Source organism: Rhipicephalus sanguineus, chromosome 2 (assembly GCF_013339695.2).
Source record: "Rhipicephalus sanguineus isolate Rsan-2018 chromosome 2, BIME_Rsan_1.4, whole genome shotgun sequence".
NCBI lineage: Eukaryota > Metazoa > Arthropoda > Arachnida > Ixodida > Ixodidae > Rhipicephalus > Rhipicephalus sanguineus.
This window is the reverse complement of record NC_051177.1, coordinates 175,525,039-175,540,899: the sequence shown is the minus strand read 5'-3', so window position 1 is coordinate 175,540,899 and position 15,861 is coordinate 175,525,039. Positions and strand designations below refer to the sequence as shown.

The following is a 15,861-nucleotide window of genomic DNA, read 5'->3' as shown; positions in this document are numbered from 1 at the left end:
GATTGTCCCACCCTGAAGAAAAAACTAAAGGTTCTGAAAGAAAAAGCCAAAGAGAAGGCATCCGGAGAGAGGATGTATAACCGCAGTGCTCGTCCAACGGCTGCACATGACAAAACAGATGTACCTGCACGTTCCAAGAACAGTTCAGACAGCGTGCGTCAGAGAGAAGGGCAGAGGCGGAACTTCCTCTCGGCGACATCGTGGCCAGCGCTTCCATCGAAAACGTCGGAACCCGTCTCTGAAAAGATTGCTTCTCACAAAGCGTCGGAACCAGCTTCTACTAAGGCCCCGCCTACAGTGGAAAACTCTGTAAATAATACGGTCCCTGTCGAAGACGATGCCCACCTTATCAACTTACTTAAGATGCTTGTCAACGTTATTAGAGCACTCATTGCCGGTCGCCAGACACCAGCAGCATTAGCCGCAGAGCAACTTTTGGAGGCACTCGTTCCAGTTCTCGACGGCCTTCGCTAAAAACAGCATGAACAGTCGAAAGCCCCGCCCTTTCGTGCTGCAATGGAATGTCCGATCCTTACGGCCGCGGCATGCCGATCTGGTTCTAAGGCTCCTCGCAATGAACACCCCGCCAGATGTTATAGCGCTTCAAGAGAGCAATGTCAGGAAAGACGAACTGAGACTTCCTGGTTTTGTGGGCGTTCATAGTAACGCACAATGCACAGTGCCGGCATGTGGGTCTTTCCGATGCACGGACGCCACGCATCCACGAAATCCTTCAAAAGCTTCATTATACGTACGAGCTGACCTAGATTTCTCAGTTATTGACACAGGCGACATCTGTGACAAAGATTTTGAATGTACTGCTGCTGCTATAAGTCTCAGAGACACAACTACGACTGTATCAAGCATATATTTTCGACCCACCCGATCTTCAGACACCACATTACTGGAGTCTTTAGTCTCTCGGTGCGGCTCATCATTTGTTCTATGTGGGGATTTTAATGCTCACCATCCTCGCTGGTGTTCTCGTCCACAAGACAGTCGTGGGGTGGAGATCAATGAACTGATTATTAAACATGATCTGCAAACGCTCAATGACGGTTCACCCACATTTGTCGGCAGAGGAAAGGAGCATTCTACCATCGACCTTGCGATATCAACCAGAGATGTGTGCCTTGCCTGGTCATGTGAAGCTGATCCATGGGGCTCGGATCACCTACCAATTTGGTTGACTCCAGAACACACACCTAGCCGCCAGACTGCCGCCTACAGAGTGACAAACTGGGACAAGTTCCGTCAGCTGCTTTCCGAGGCGCCATCGCACGACAAGATGTTCAAACTGGTGAGCGAGTGTTTACAACAAGCTACGGCGCGACGAATGAGGAGCATAAATAAGCCAAACTCTGATCTTAAGCTATTGAGGCTACGCGCCTGTCGACGCCGCGCCTACAGAAGGGCGCAGCGCTCTAAAAGGAGATCAGATTGGACGGTGTATAACCGCCTAGATGCAGCCATACGGCGACACACAAAACAACTCCGTCGAAAGAGCTGGGCTGCGCTGTGTAGTTCGCTGAATGCGGCAAACGGTTTTGGAAGTGTATGGCGCATACTGAAAGCTCTCCGAACCCCTGATATCTGCAGGAATCCAATTGCAGCTTTGTGCATAACGACCGGACGGCCTCCGCAAATTCTCGCGGAGGAATTTGCCGATCTTTTTGTTTCTACTGTGTCAAGAGACAACTCTAATGGTGACCTTGCCTCCCTGATAAGTGCCGATACCATAACGCTTTGCTATGGTCCTGCCTGTCAGATGGACGAGGCAGATTTTACCCTCGAGGAGTTGCGACACGCGCTTTGCATATCATGTCGCCGCACTGCCCCAGGTGAAGACGGTATTACGTATCAAGCCTTACGAAACATCGATGAGAGCTTCCATCACTACATCTTGGACGAATATAACAAAGTGTGGCGAACGTCTGTGATCCCCGTTGAATGGAAATCATCTATCGTGAAACCAATCTTAAAGCCTGGGCGCCCTGCAAAACACCTCAAGTCATACCGGCCCATATCATTAACTTCTAATGTTATGAAGCTGATGGAGCGAATGGTGCTGTTTCGTCTAGATGGCAGACTACAGGAGCTCAATTTCTTTCCTGAAGTTATGAGCGGCTTTCGTCGACATCGTTCAACCATCGATAGCATCGCAGATCTCGTATCAACACTTGAATCTGCTCGAGAAAACAGGCACTCTGCATATATGCTCTTCCTGGACGTTCAACAAGCTTTTGATTCGGTGCCACATAAGGAGATTGTCGTTGCACTTATGGCTGCCGGAATTTCGGGTCGACTGCTTAATTTTGTGCGTAACTTTCTATCGGAGCGCAAAATGAAAGTACTCATCGGAGGAGTGACAAGTGAATCGCGCACTGTTAAATGCGGTGTCCCCCAAGGTAGCGTTCTGTCGCCGCTTCTCTTTAACAGTGTACTTGCTGGGCTGCCAAGCCGATTACCTCAAGAATATGAGTTCCCAATAGGCATAGCAATCTATGCTGACGATATTGCACTGTGGATAAGCGGTCCTTCGCAGCAGGGTCCGCGTCTTCGCGGAATTTTGCAGAGAGCCCTGAATACTACTACAGAGTACCTAGAAGAAGTTGGCCTACAAATTTCGCCTGCTAAGTCAGCCGCCATTGCTTACCATCCCAGACAGCGTGCTCGACGAAGCATGAGCCGGCTTTACATCGGAGATACACCAATAGAGTGGGTACGACAACATCGTTACCTGGGCGTAATTATCGATGATCGCCTGTCTTGGCGGCCTGCCGTTACCTCCGCGAGGCGCAAATCACAGACGCTCTTCAAGTATGTGGCTGCTCTGACTGCTAGGGGCGCTGGCTGCGATCAGACGACAGCCCTACAGGTGTATCAGTCAGCTGTGCTCTCTGGCTTGATGTACGCTTTGCCAGTCTTGAACGTGCCACCTACTTTGATGTCTCAATTGGAACGGGACCACCGTGTTGCCCTCCGAATCATACTTGGTTTACCTCGCGAGGCGCAATCTGTTCCTCTACTCACCGAAGCGCACCAGTTGCCCCTGAGGCTACAGGCAGACCAGAGAGCGCTGCACCATATCGAGCGTTTGCACCGAGCAACAGACGGTAAAGCACTTATTAATCGCCTCACTCAACGCCCGGGATCTCGCATGGGGAAAATGGCGGCATTGTTTACTACGATTGCCGGCAATTCAGAAGATTCCACTACCTTCACAACCCCGAAAGAGTACAACCAGTGCACCTTCCCCATTTATCTATCCATTCCCGGAATACATAAAAAGTCTGACCAGCCTGTTTCGGCACTATTTCAGTTGGCCCAGTCGCACCTATTTGAAAAGTTTGATGACTATCTCCATGTATTTACAGACGCATCTGTACGCAGCGACGGCCAAGGTGGCTCTGCAGCTTTCTATTGCCCTTCGACTAACATCAGACGGGTGTTTCGCATACCGCATCCATCCTCATCAACAACTGCGGAACTATCAGCGATTGATGTTGCTCTGAAATACGTTCAAGAAGAATTAGGAGCACCAAAGGTTGTCATACTCACAGACTCTCGTGCTGCCCTTAGCAGACTGTTGAGAAAAGACTGCGACGGTCCAATTACATGCAGCATTGTAAAATCTGCCACAAACATTATTTCTAGTGGGGTGTCCCTCATTTGCCAGTGGATACCTTCGCATGTGGGTATTGCTGGGAATGAAGAGGCCGATCACGTTGCTTCAAGTTGTGCCCACAACGAGTGCGACTGCCAAGAAATTTCATGCCTGATAGACAACGCTCGTCTGTTGATCCGCCGACATCTTTTAAAGCAGCACCCTGACCAACGCGTCGCAAGCCGCGGGTTGTTCCCTCCCCGTATTCGTGGTCGTGGATTGCCTCGTTGTGACAGAGCCCTCTTATATAAGCTAAGAGTTGGCTCTGTATTAGTGCGTGAGCGCTTATACCGACAAGGTCGTGTAGACAGTCCATCATGTACGTCGTGTGACTCCTGTGAGACACTAGAACACATAATTTTTGAGTGTCCCGCATTTGTTATGCAGCGAGCACTGCTCATCAAGGAATATGGACTTATTGGTCTCAAGTGTACGAACCTTGATGATTGCCTGTTCCCGAGGGGTTGTGCTGCTCGGCGTGACCAGGCCCATCGAGCCCTACTTACTTTCTTAAAAAGTACCGATTTGGCCTCGCGCGTATAGACAATTTTCCTTGTGGCCACTTATTCGTGTTTACGTCTGTGTTATTTGTTTTTTTCTTACCTATTTTCTTTCCTTTTTCTTTCCCCCCTATCTTCCTTTCCCCAATGTTTCCCCTTTCCCAAATGAGCAGGCAGGCGTTGTGCCCCTTTAGGTGGCAGTTGTCAGCCTGTTCCCTCCCTATTTCCTCTGTGTCTTCGTGTTTTCTATGTATTCAAACCAAATAAATAAATAATGCAGAATGCCTGTGTTTGATTCCGGTTCGAGGCGTGATATTTATTCTTTGCTTCCATCGGGATTTTTGGCTCATTGACAATGCCGTCGACGCCATCACCGGATTTCCTGCAACACGAGCTCCTCATGGATGTGGCGTTAACATGTGCAAAGTCTATTCTCGCTATTCCTGGTTTAATATAGACTGTTAATCACCCGTGGCACACACCATGATACCAGTGGCCGTGTTATGGGGGCATGTGCCACATGTGACTGGTGGAAAGCGTTTCTTGACGTTGGTGGCACACAGGTCACGTTATTCATGTCATGACATGTTAATGGTGTTCGCCACACACGCATCTCCTCGTGTGTATGTTTTGGCATATACTAAGCTATGGGGCGACCGCGAGTGCGCCCAAACGTAGGCGGCCTGATAGATAGATAGATAGATAGATAGATAGATAGATAGATAGATAGATAGATAGATAGATAGATAGATAGATAGATAGATAGATAGATAGATAGATAGATAGAAACTGTCAAAGTGCCTGTGGTTCAATAAAAATGCTTCGCATATAAAACTTAATGCTCTTTTACGAAATTCCCGATCGAAATTAGGGAAACTGCAGATTTTAGTGCTACGGGCGAATGATTCGATAATGTTATCGCAGGAAAGAGTATAAATGATTTACCGTATTTGGTAGAAGCTATAGGAGTAAAAAATATTGTTGGCAGCAAACATGGTACCTGTGTATTTACTAAAAGCTTAAAAAAATTCCAAAAGAAGAAATTTCACTAAAAGTCGACGCAGAGATGCAAGATCTTTCAAATTGTTTGCGTCATATATCGCGAAATGAGAACGCCTGAAGAGCCGCGCCGGAATGTCTTACTATGGAATATTGCAATCATCGGTAATTTCTAAACCCTACATTTGTTGAGTCTAGGTGATATATGCTGTTTCGGCTAACCGGTCATACTTTAGCCTATTTACCGACGCTGATCGTTTTAGTTGCTACGTGTTAATGTTTGCCATAATATGCTGAGCAACACTGCATCTATTATTTACAATAATGAAGATGCAATAATGTTTAAAATTATTTAGATCTCCTGTTGAGCATTCTCACACCCATTTCGACTTCTAGGAATCTATTATTTTAGCACAAGGCAGTTGCTGTAATAATTTTGTATCACTTCTCTCGAACAATTAAGTAAATACAGGACCACAAATTCTTGTCATTATAAAACTAAACTATAGAATGCTGAAGCTTTAGAGCTATGTTAAGGGGAACTTACTTGTACTATACTGTCTTTTGTTGAACTTGCTATTCTAAAACCAAAACTTTGCGAACAATAGCACCAAGGCTTCATACTACATCTGCGGAAAGCTTACTTACGGTTGAGTACCATTCAAGTAGGAATGCGTAAACTTGTAATCAGTGTAATTCAGAAACACCATTTTGTCAGCTACACACGTAGTGTGTTCTTCAAAGCTCCGTTGCTTTAGCCAGATGGTTTCATTAGTGTTCAAAGCCTAGGAGAAAGAAGAAGCGTGACCGCCACATCTTCATCACCTATTACGTTAACGCCACAGGCTGTACGGGAGATTGCAGGTGACAGTTTTTGTGCAACGTCTTTGAAGCGATTCCTTCTGGTTTTGCGTCTTAGTGACATTTTGTTATTTTGACTTTACAAGTGTTGTCGCAACTTAAAGTAATTCTTCAATATATATCCTGGGAGCACGTAATTCATGGCTAACCTTCGTTTGGACTCAACAAGAACCTTGTTTTCTCTGTTTAAAAGAAAGCAAAAGATTCGGGTAGCTACGCAGCAGTGGTGGGAATACTGACGAAACAGTGGAGCTGGTGACGTTTCCCTCCTTCTCGCCCTCCTCCTCACCAGCACATCATTCCTCCTCGCTCTAAATTTCCTTTCCCACCGCCTTGCTATAATAAAGAATACATGGCTATGCTATGCTATACTTTCTTTCTCTCTCTCTCACCATCCCTAGTTGTTTCTTCTTCTCTCGTGCTCTCTTGTGAGCGTTTTTTTCTGTCTTTCTGTTTGTCTTTCTCTTTATCGTTTCCTCGTTCGGTCGCCCATAGCAACGTAATCATATGGTTCCCATAAAGCTGATTATGCTACCGTGCCTAGATAGCCGAGTGGTTACGATGCTCGCCTTCGGGCCGTGAGTAAGCGGTCCGATAATACGGCGCTTTTCATTGCGATAGCAATTATGTGGACACTCTCGGCCGGTTTTTGACTTCACCGTGATGCTGCGTATAAAGTCCAAACCAATATAAAGTCCAAACCAATAGATCACCTCGCGCATCGTATGTTCTACACGCCCGTAAAAGCGCGCGAGCGTTGAGAATGAACGCGACTGAAGCAGAGATGAAACGAGCCGGCCATCTCCGTGCTACGAAGGGCGCATGCGATAAAATCGCCCCGCGTGCGACGGCTGCCGTCAATGGCTCCTTAAGCAGAGAGAGGAAACATCCCGCCGCCCGTCTTTCGTCGGGCGAAGAAGCATGAAGGGGCGCCGGGGTGGCGGAGCGGGGGAAGGGAGGAAGGCTGCATTGTTTAATATATATATATATTGTGTGGCAACGGTTAACGCGCCCTTTATTAGGCACCGAAGGAACGGTGAAGCGACCACACCCGAGGCACAGATCACAATCAAGCCGAGTTCCCACCACCGGTGAAGACGACGAACACCCATGATGATGAACATGTATGAAGAGGGTAGATGTGTCTAATGACCGCCCACAATATATTGTCACGTGCGAAGAGAAGATCCCCAGGCAAGAAATACCACGCTGGCAGAAAAACTGATGCAGGTCTAACAATATGGCCGCGCCAAAAACCACCAAAGACAGAGCGAGAGCGCGCGCTGTCCCAGACGACTTCTTCGTTTGTTTTTGCTCGATGCGTGCTCGTGCTCGCCGCAGTTCATCATCCAGGTGGCATTATTCCCCCACTGAAAAAAAGCATTGCCTCGATGCTCACGCAAGTGGACATGCATAAGAAGAAAAGACCAAACGGGCACAGTGTGGGCACTTCGTAAAAAATGAATAAGGCCGAGGCGCAGTCGCACTAACGCGTGAAGTACGGCTTCAGTCGTAGAACGCGAACAATCTCTGGGTAGTGCTTGCGACGTTGGGGCGAGAATATATATATATATATATATATATATATATATATATATATATATATATATATATAGATATATATATATATATATATATATATATATTGTAAAAGAACGACACAGCAGACAGCACCCTTGCTGCGGGCAGGCTGCTCTCTTTCGTCCTCCTTTTCTTTTCGCTTTCGTTCCCGAGCTTCTGTGCCACTCTTCGTCACTACACTCGGCCACGCTGCAACTGGTCTACTCCTGCAAGAAAAGCGCATAAGACAACGTCACGTTTGTCGACGAACGCAGTTCTTCATTCGCGACACATGCACAGAAAAGTTATTCCGCTTTCTCTTGTCCGTGCGCGCATCAGAAGCCGTGGAGCGTACTTGCCACGTGTTCTCTCCTAAGCGCTCGGAAATAATGAACGGGCCTTCGTACTTTGGGCGCAGTTTGTCTGAAGACGATGGAGCACCTCGCTGCAGCCACACCTCGTCGCCTATACTATATTTCGGCGCCGGACGGTGGCGTCGGTCGTAGTACCGCTTTTGCGCCTGCTGAGCATGTGCAATCCTCCTGCGTGCCTCCATACGGATTTCGCGACAAAGTGTCTGACGTGCAACGGAACGCCCAACCTTGACGGGAGTGTCCAAACCGAATGTAGCATTCAGTTGCGGGAGCTGGCCGTAGACAATCTCGTAGGGGCAAGTTCCTGCAGAGCTGTGTGCCGCCGTGTTCACTGCGTATGCAGCCGCTTGAAGATGGTCATCCCAGTCAGCTTCCCCTCGTTTGTGATTCTCACAGTACGGTGCGAGACGAGCCTGGATAGTCTGGTTCGACCTTTCCGTCAGTCCGTTCGCCTGTGGGTGGTATGCCGACGCGAAGTGGTGCTCAACTCCTACTTGCTGTAGGTAATTGTGGAGCTCGCGACTGCGGAAGGTGGCCGACCGGTCGGAAATCAACTTGTTAGGAAGACCGTGTCGCCATTCGAAGCGCTCTCTCAAGAATCGGATGACGTAGCTAGCAGCAAGCGAAGGCACGGCCGCGACCTCTACAAACTTGGACAAGTGATCCACAGCGAGTATAATATAACGATTACCCGCTGCCGTCATTGGAAGAGGCCCGATGTGGTCTATGCCCAACGTGTGGAAAATTGTCTCCGGAGGCTTAATCGGTGTAAGAAATCCATGTTGGCCTCCGGGACGTCGTTTGTGTTGTTGACACACCTCGCAACTGGCAACATACGAGCGCACACTTTTATACATTTTCGGCCACCAAAATTGTTCTTGTGCCTTGCGTAAGGTGGCTCGATAGCCGACATGGCCTTCTTCGGGGCTGTCATGAATGGCACGTAATATGCTCGATCGTAAGGAGCCAGGAATAACCAGGATATGACGCTCGTCACTCTTATCGGCCCAGTGACGACGATACAACGTACCATCACGTAAGACAAACTTGGCATTGTGTCCTGTATCCTCAATGGAGTCTATAACGGATACGAGACCTTCATCGCCGCGTTGGGCCTTCGTCACGTCCTGCTGAGAAAACATAATCCAGCTTTCTGGATTCCGTGGGGAGGATTCCTCGATCGGATTTCGCGACAAAGCGTCCGCCAGCTGATTTTGTGCGCCAGCACGGTGACGGATGTCGTACGTGTAGTCCTGGAGCCGAACAATCCATCGGGCAAACTTGTGTTTGAGGTGCCGCTTCTGGAACATCCATGCAATCGCGGAGTTGTCTGTTACCACCGTGAAGTGTCGGCCAAACAAGTAGTGGCGGAACTTTACGTCCACACTCCACACTACGGCCAAACACTCCAATTCATTCGAATGATAATTACGTTCCGCGTCCGAGAGTTTAGGACTGGCGTAGGAGATGACGTGCCCGCGCCCACTTGTGTCACGTTGAAGCAAAACTGCCCCTAGGCCAATCTGACTCGCATCAGTATGCACTTCTGTCACCCAGTCTTCATTAAAGTGGCAGAGCACAGGGCTATGCGTAAGTTGGTGTTTGAGGGTTTGGAAGGCGTTATCCTGCGAAGGACCCCATTGAAATCGAGCGCCTTTCTTCAGTAAGTCCGTGAGTGGAGCAGCCGTTGACGCAAAGCTCGGCACGAACTTGCGCAAGTATGACGCCATTCCGAGGAATACCTGGAGCTGTTTAATAGATGTTGGTGCAGGGTATTTGGCTACGGCGTCTATGCGTTCAGGCAAGGGTCGTACGCCATTACGAGATATCTGATAACCGAGATATTATATCGTCGTCAACCCGAACTGGCACTTCTCGCGGTTAAGTCGAAAGCCGGTGTTATGCAACCTCTGCAGTACTGTGTCGAGATGTTTTAGATGTTGTTTTTCTGTTTCCCCGATGACTAGAATGTCGTCGAGGTAAACGACACAGGCGTGGTCTATCAACGTGCCCAACACCGTATTCATGGCACGCTGAAACGTGCTTGGGGCAGTTCGCAGACCGAAAGGCATCCGGTTAAATTCGTACAAGCCAGATGGAGTCCGGAAGGCCGTCTTAAACTTATCTTCTTCAGCCACGTTTATCTGCCAATACCCTGCTTTCAGGTCTAGTGATGAAAAAACCTGGCATTTCGTACGGCGTCAATAGTATCGTCAATGCGTGGCAGTGGGTACGAGTCTGGTATGGTGTGTTTGTTCAACTCTCGGTAGTCGACACAGAATCTGAGATTGCCGTCCTTTTTACGGACTAGGACAACAGGTGCTGCCCACGGGCTAGCAGACGGCCTGATGATGTTAGCGGCTAGCATTTCTTGCACCTGCTCGTCGATTACAGTCCGCTCTCGTTCGGCGTATCTACGTAACGGTATGGACACAGGCGGATGGTTGTCGGTTTTAATATGGTGCTCTAGCACGCTAGTACCGGGAAGCTGATCAGTAGTATCCGCGAAGAGCGACGCGTGCCTCTCGAGTATAGCGGGCAGTGTAAGTGGTGTTGTCAGCTCACCTGGTTGAGCCGGAGGCGTACTTGGGGCTACGGGACGGAGGCTGAAGCTACTTCCTTCCACAGTGAGGCGCACATCCCCGGAAAGAAGGTAGTCGGCCCCCAAGACTATGTCTGCCGGCAAGTCTTCGAACACGGGCACCGAGGACAAGAACTTGTGGGCGGCCTCGGTGTTGATCTGCAGGTTTATGGCACCGACCGGTAGTACGTCACCACCGAGGCCCCGCAGCGGTGGCTCAGTCCAAGGCTGGAGATCTCCTGGGGCGTGGCGTCGAAGCAATGCCGTACGCTGTGCTCCGGTATCGTCAAGAGCCGTCAGTTCTCCAATGCCGTCGACGGAGACCATGAGGGTTGGAAGTGGACGTGCTTGATATTGTATGGCTTGAGGCTGGCTTTGTGGGCAGTTTTTATACCCATGCCCGAAGCGCCCACATGTGTAGCATCCACGTTTCGGTGGACCCTGCTCCTTAGGGGAAACTGTAGCCGCACGCCGATGAGAAGTGTCCTGTAACTCCACTGCCTGGCGTACAAAAGTGGAGATGTCGGCTGAGTGGGTGTTGGCGGACAAGACGGCCGCGTGCGTCGAGTCAAGGATCCCGTCGATGACGTATTGCCTGGCTGCCGAGGAGGTCCAGAATATGCCGCAAGCTTGTAAAAGGGACAGCTTGTCGTAGATGTAAGTTGCGACGTCTTCAGCTGCACCTTGCCGGCGTGACCGCATGGTCATGAAACGATCGTCATAAGCGCTCGGAAGCGGCTCAAACGCGGACGTCAGGGCCGCGCTCCATGTCGGCCAGGTAGTGTAAGCGCTGCCTTCGAATCGATGCCATGCTTGGGCGGATCCTCGCAGACGTCCTTCGGCGACGGATTTCTTGATTGTGTCACTCCAAGAGTGTTTAAGAGCAACCGAGTTTACGACGCTTACCCATCTCGCGGGGTCATCCTTAAACCCATGAAAACATGGAATCTCGTTCTCAGTGGACGATCCAAATGGGGCGCACCCAAAGCCGGATGTCTTGAGCTCTTGAGCGAACATCGAGAAGGCTTGGGAAATCGCTTCGCCGCAATCATGACGCGGAGCCGCCGTGGAGGCCTGGACGCCGTCCGTGGTCGGTGGCAAGTCCGTGAGTACTCGGCCACTTCGGAGTGTAGTGGACGCAGGGATGTCGGCGTCGGTAGTTCGCGACTGCGCCATTGTAAAGAACGACACAGAGACAGCACCCTTGCTGCGGGCAGGCTGTTCTCTTTCGTCCTCCTTTTCTTTTCGCCTTCGTTCCCGAGCTTCTGTGCCACTCTTCGTCACTACAATATATATATATATATATATATATATATATATATATATATACTTCCGTTGAGACGACGAACAGCACGAAAACCGCTTTGCGTCCTGGAGCGGCCTATTCGCTTACACCAGCTTCTTTGAGGGTTACGCGAGATCGGACGCAAAAGAGTTCGCTGCTAGCTTTACTTCTTATATCATTCCAATTTGTTGCCATGACTAATTGCCTGACCCTTTCGGCGAAACTGATTTTTTTTTCAGCCCACCGTCACTATGAATAGCTTGTGATAGAGATTTATTGCGGCCGAATAACGCAAGTTCTGGGTCTAAACATCAAATACTGGTAAGCGTTAGATCAAAACCAACCTACACCTTACTAAACAGGGTACTGAACAAAAAAAAATGAGAATAAGGAGGGAAGCAGGGAAACTCGTCTCAGGAGATGCAACTGCGCTCATACACGTTGTTCATTTCTCATATGTTTTGACAGATGGCTGTATTTTGGGGGGGCTCGTGGGCGCGCCGCTACACCCACCGACGGCCGTGACGCTGTGTACCGGCGGCAGCAGCAGCAACAGAGGCCAGCAGCCGGCGCTTCTCTCACGTCACGCGTTCCGTGAGCGCGCAGCCATGCAAGTTCCGAGTGAAAGCATCTATGCAGATTCAGAGAGGCCTGCAAAGCGGATGCACTAATTACGGCCTCACGCGTACGACCCTTCAACTTCGTCAAGGGAGAGCGAAGGCGGCCAGGCGCCATCAACCAACTTGCGCCTGGAGCAGGGACCATGCCTCGTAGTTTACCTCGCGTTACAAAAACAAACCTTTCGTTGTTATCTGGCCTAAACGAGGAAGACGGCCGCGTGGCCGATCGTGTCCAGTTCCCCGCGTCCCTGGCGACCAATCAAACACGCTTCCCAGCATGCAATGTGGCCGCCGAGGTAGCGGATGTTCAGAAATATCGTCGGTGTTGGTGCCGCTCGCTTGCCCAGACCACACAATAAATACTTCACAATGTGCAGTTGCTCGAAGAGATCAGCAGAATACATAGACACGAAGGAAGGCTAATGCTTACAAAACGTGCAAATAAATTTACAGGACACATGGCCAAACTACATACAGTGACTAGAGCGCAGATTAAGAAAGTGCGAGTGTTGTGCAGATCTGGTAGGCAAACGGATGCGTTTCGTGAGCGTGAAGTGTGGAGCCTTGACACATTGCCGTGTCATTAGAACGGGCCCAATGATCACTCTGCTAACCCGAAAGGAGAAAAGAAAGGAATCGGCACGACGACCGTGTTTGATAAATCATAGGTACGTGTTAAAAGTGATCACTGAAAATGATAATCATTTTTTAGTAAATCATTATTCAGCATGCCAACCCCTTAAATAACATCCAAATGCTGCGTACTTGGTATTTTAGATACACTGTGAGCAGATTGCAGAGCGTTAGAAGCTTACCTCGTGAATCACGATCACTAGGAGCACGTAGCCAATTACAGTTTAACAAAGCGGGTAGCCTGCATGCCACATGCTGCGCGGGACTGGTTCTCTGGCTTTCAATGGGTCAATGCAGACTCGCATGGTGTACTGGCTTAATCAGCTCACCAGCACCACATAGCGTGATTTCCTATTGATATTCTTGCAGCATTGACAATAAGTGCGGTGCAATTACTGCAGGCACGGCGTAGCCTTTGGAGCGAGCTTCCAACTAGGTTGCAATCATCGCATGAGAATGTGGCCGTCGCAGATAACAAGCGGCTGTTATCCACTTGTTGTATGAAGTCAGTACGAAGAATACCAGTGCGCCCATTTCTTGGCATACACTCGAAGAAAAGAAAATCTGTCCTTTGGCTCTTTTCTTTTGTCTGACCTGCCAGGTACGCGTATATGACTCTACTTAACGAGACACAGTAAATCTCTTGTAGGACACACGACTCTCCGAAGAGAGTACAATGACTTCCAAAGAGAGTTCACGTGTTTCTTTAAAGGGAGTCATAGGTGGGGCAAGTCAGAAGTCACAAAGAAGAGTCAGAGGACACCCCTTTTTTCTGAAAGTTTATTGCTAAGCCAACAAGCATTATTGCTGTTCTAATATAGATATTACACATTGACTGTCCGTCAAGATTGCGACACATTCGACTATTTTCATCCATCTCGTACTGAAAACAAACTGCGACTGTAACGACATTTTGATGCTTTCATTTGTACGATCTAACAGCGGCAAAAGTTATATGTAGATCTGGAACGCAAGCGGTTCTTGTTTCTGAACACTTTCCTGTTGACGCCGGCAGACTGATTTTATGCCTATCTGAAGCTCATGCGCACTGCAGCTTACACATAATTTCCTCTCGACGTAAAAGGCCAGCGATGAGACGCCTTCACGTTAATTTTGTTGAAAATGTATACAGCAGGTTTCACATGGTAGCTAAAAATGCGCGAAACATGAGTCTCTTTTTCGAAGCAGAGGATGCATATCCAAGTTGAGCGAGAACAGAACTTTGTAAAGATAATAATATCAACGGTTTCACGTCCTAAAACCACGATATTGTTATGAGAGACGACGTAGTGGAGGGCTGCGGAAATTTCGAACATCTGTTGCTTGTTACCGTGCACTGATATTGCACAGTACACGGACTTCTAGCATTTTGCCATAATCAAAATGCCACCGCCGCGGCCCCCTTCGGATCAGCAGCCGAGCACCATAACCACTGCTTCATTCCGGCGGATAGTTTCTAATGGTCGTCGTGACATTATAAGCAGTGCTAAGGGCAGCGGTGAGTGTCATGGCACTAAGGAGACTTCACCACCTGTCAAAACACGAGTGAAGCATTTAAAGTTTCTCATTAGCGCGCGGCACTCGTGGATCGCCTCAAAAATCCTCCTGCTCCTCGGTAGTTTTCCGTTCTTAAGCTCTAAAGTTACTGAATGGCGCAAAAGGGAAGGTCTTCGCCACAAGCGTGATGTTTGACGCGCAGCTTAATTTTGGAATAGCAAAAAACTTTGGAGAATAAGAAAGAAAGAAATACAACGACAGAAAGCTACTCGGCTCTCTACGTATCTACGTACTACATTATTATCTTCGTAAATTGAGCGCTGAATTAAGTATAGCGGCAAACATGTTTAAACTAGCCAACAAAAAGTTTCTTACGTTATATAGGTCCCCTTGGTTGACTGTATGGGCAAAAGCACAGCTTGCAAGAAGCAAGATGGCGAACTGGCTGTAGTGCATTATTCTAGTGTTGACGAGGTACAAGCTCAAAGTACTGGAAGCGACAAAGAAACAACAATGACGCATCCCTATATATACGAAATGAAGTACGCTGGAGAGAGCGTCTTTGGCTTGTTTGAAGTTGTTTGTGCGACGTCGGGACAGTTTGTCATGGATATAAAAGATCAAAAGATGCACCTGAACAAGCTATGTTTAGCTTCAAGCGTCTGCTTTAGTTGAAAAGATTTGTTGGTTCGAAACACATGTCATCTTCTATGAATTACTATGAATCGATTTTTCTTCGTAAACAAGTGCTGCAGATAAATATATTCCTTTGAAGACATCAAGACATTGATTTGGAAATTGTTTAATAACAGCTCCAGACCAATGATTTTAGTGCTTGCTATTTTAAAGCCAGTTTCATGACCTCTGTGCGTACACGTGCTGAGGTGGCACGCGTCATCCAAATTCGAACACACACCTAGTGAAGCCGGCCATCTTACTTCCTGAAATAATTCTCTATGAACATCAGAATTTTTTTGTTAGGCATGTATTCCCTGGACTTACGGGACGTTGATAAGCAAACTGAACGATCATGGCACTGATGTCACATCCTCTTTATTGAGCACTGCATCGGCACACACGCTTGTGCTTTCAAATGCGAAGCATTTCTTAGCGAACTTCAGCCACATGCGCCGTTTCTATCTATCTATCTATCTATCTATCTATCTATCTATCTATCTATCTATCTATCTATCTATCTATCTATCTATCTATCTATCTATCTATCTATCTATCTATCTATCTATCTATCTATCTATCTATCTATCTAACAAATTACTGGTTATA

The 15,861-nt window shown here is 48.2% G+C and overlaps 1 protein-coding gene across 4 annotated transcripts in view; it reads right to left on the bottom strand.

Annotated features, from left to right (window-relative positions):
* LOC119383870 (uncharacterized) overlaps nt 1–15,079 on the bottom strand; it is a 164,592-nt gene extending 149,513 nt beyond the window's left edge. For 3 of the 4 annotated variants that reach the window (XM_049412694.1, XM_049412693.1, XM_037652145.2), the window contains exons 1-2: nt 14,953–15,079; nt 5,815–5,951 (exon numbers count right to left, since the gene is read on the bottom strand). In XM_049412694.1, the coding sequence (XP_049268651.1) occupies nt 5,815–5,951; nt 14,953–15,033 (218 nt within the window). In that variant the 5' untranslated portion in view covers nt 15,034–15,079. The remainder of the gene's footprint in view (nt 1–5,814; nt 5,952–14,952) is intronic. The other variant, XM_037652142.2, reaches the window with a different exon arrangement.
* Nucleotides 15,080–15,861: the final 782 nt, after the last annotated feature.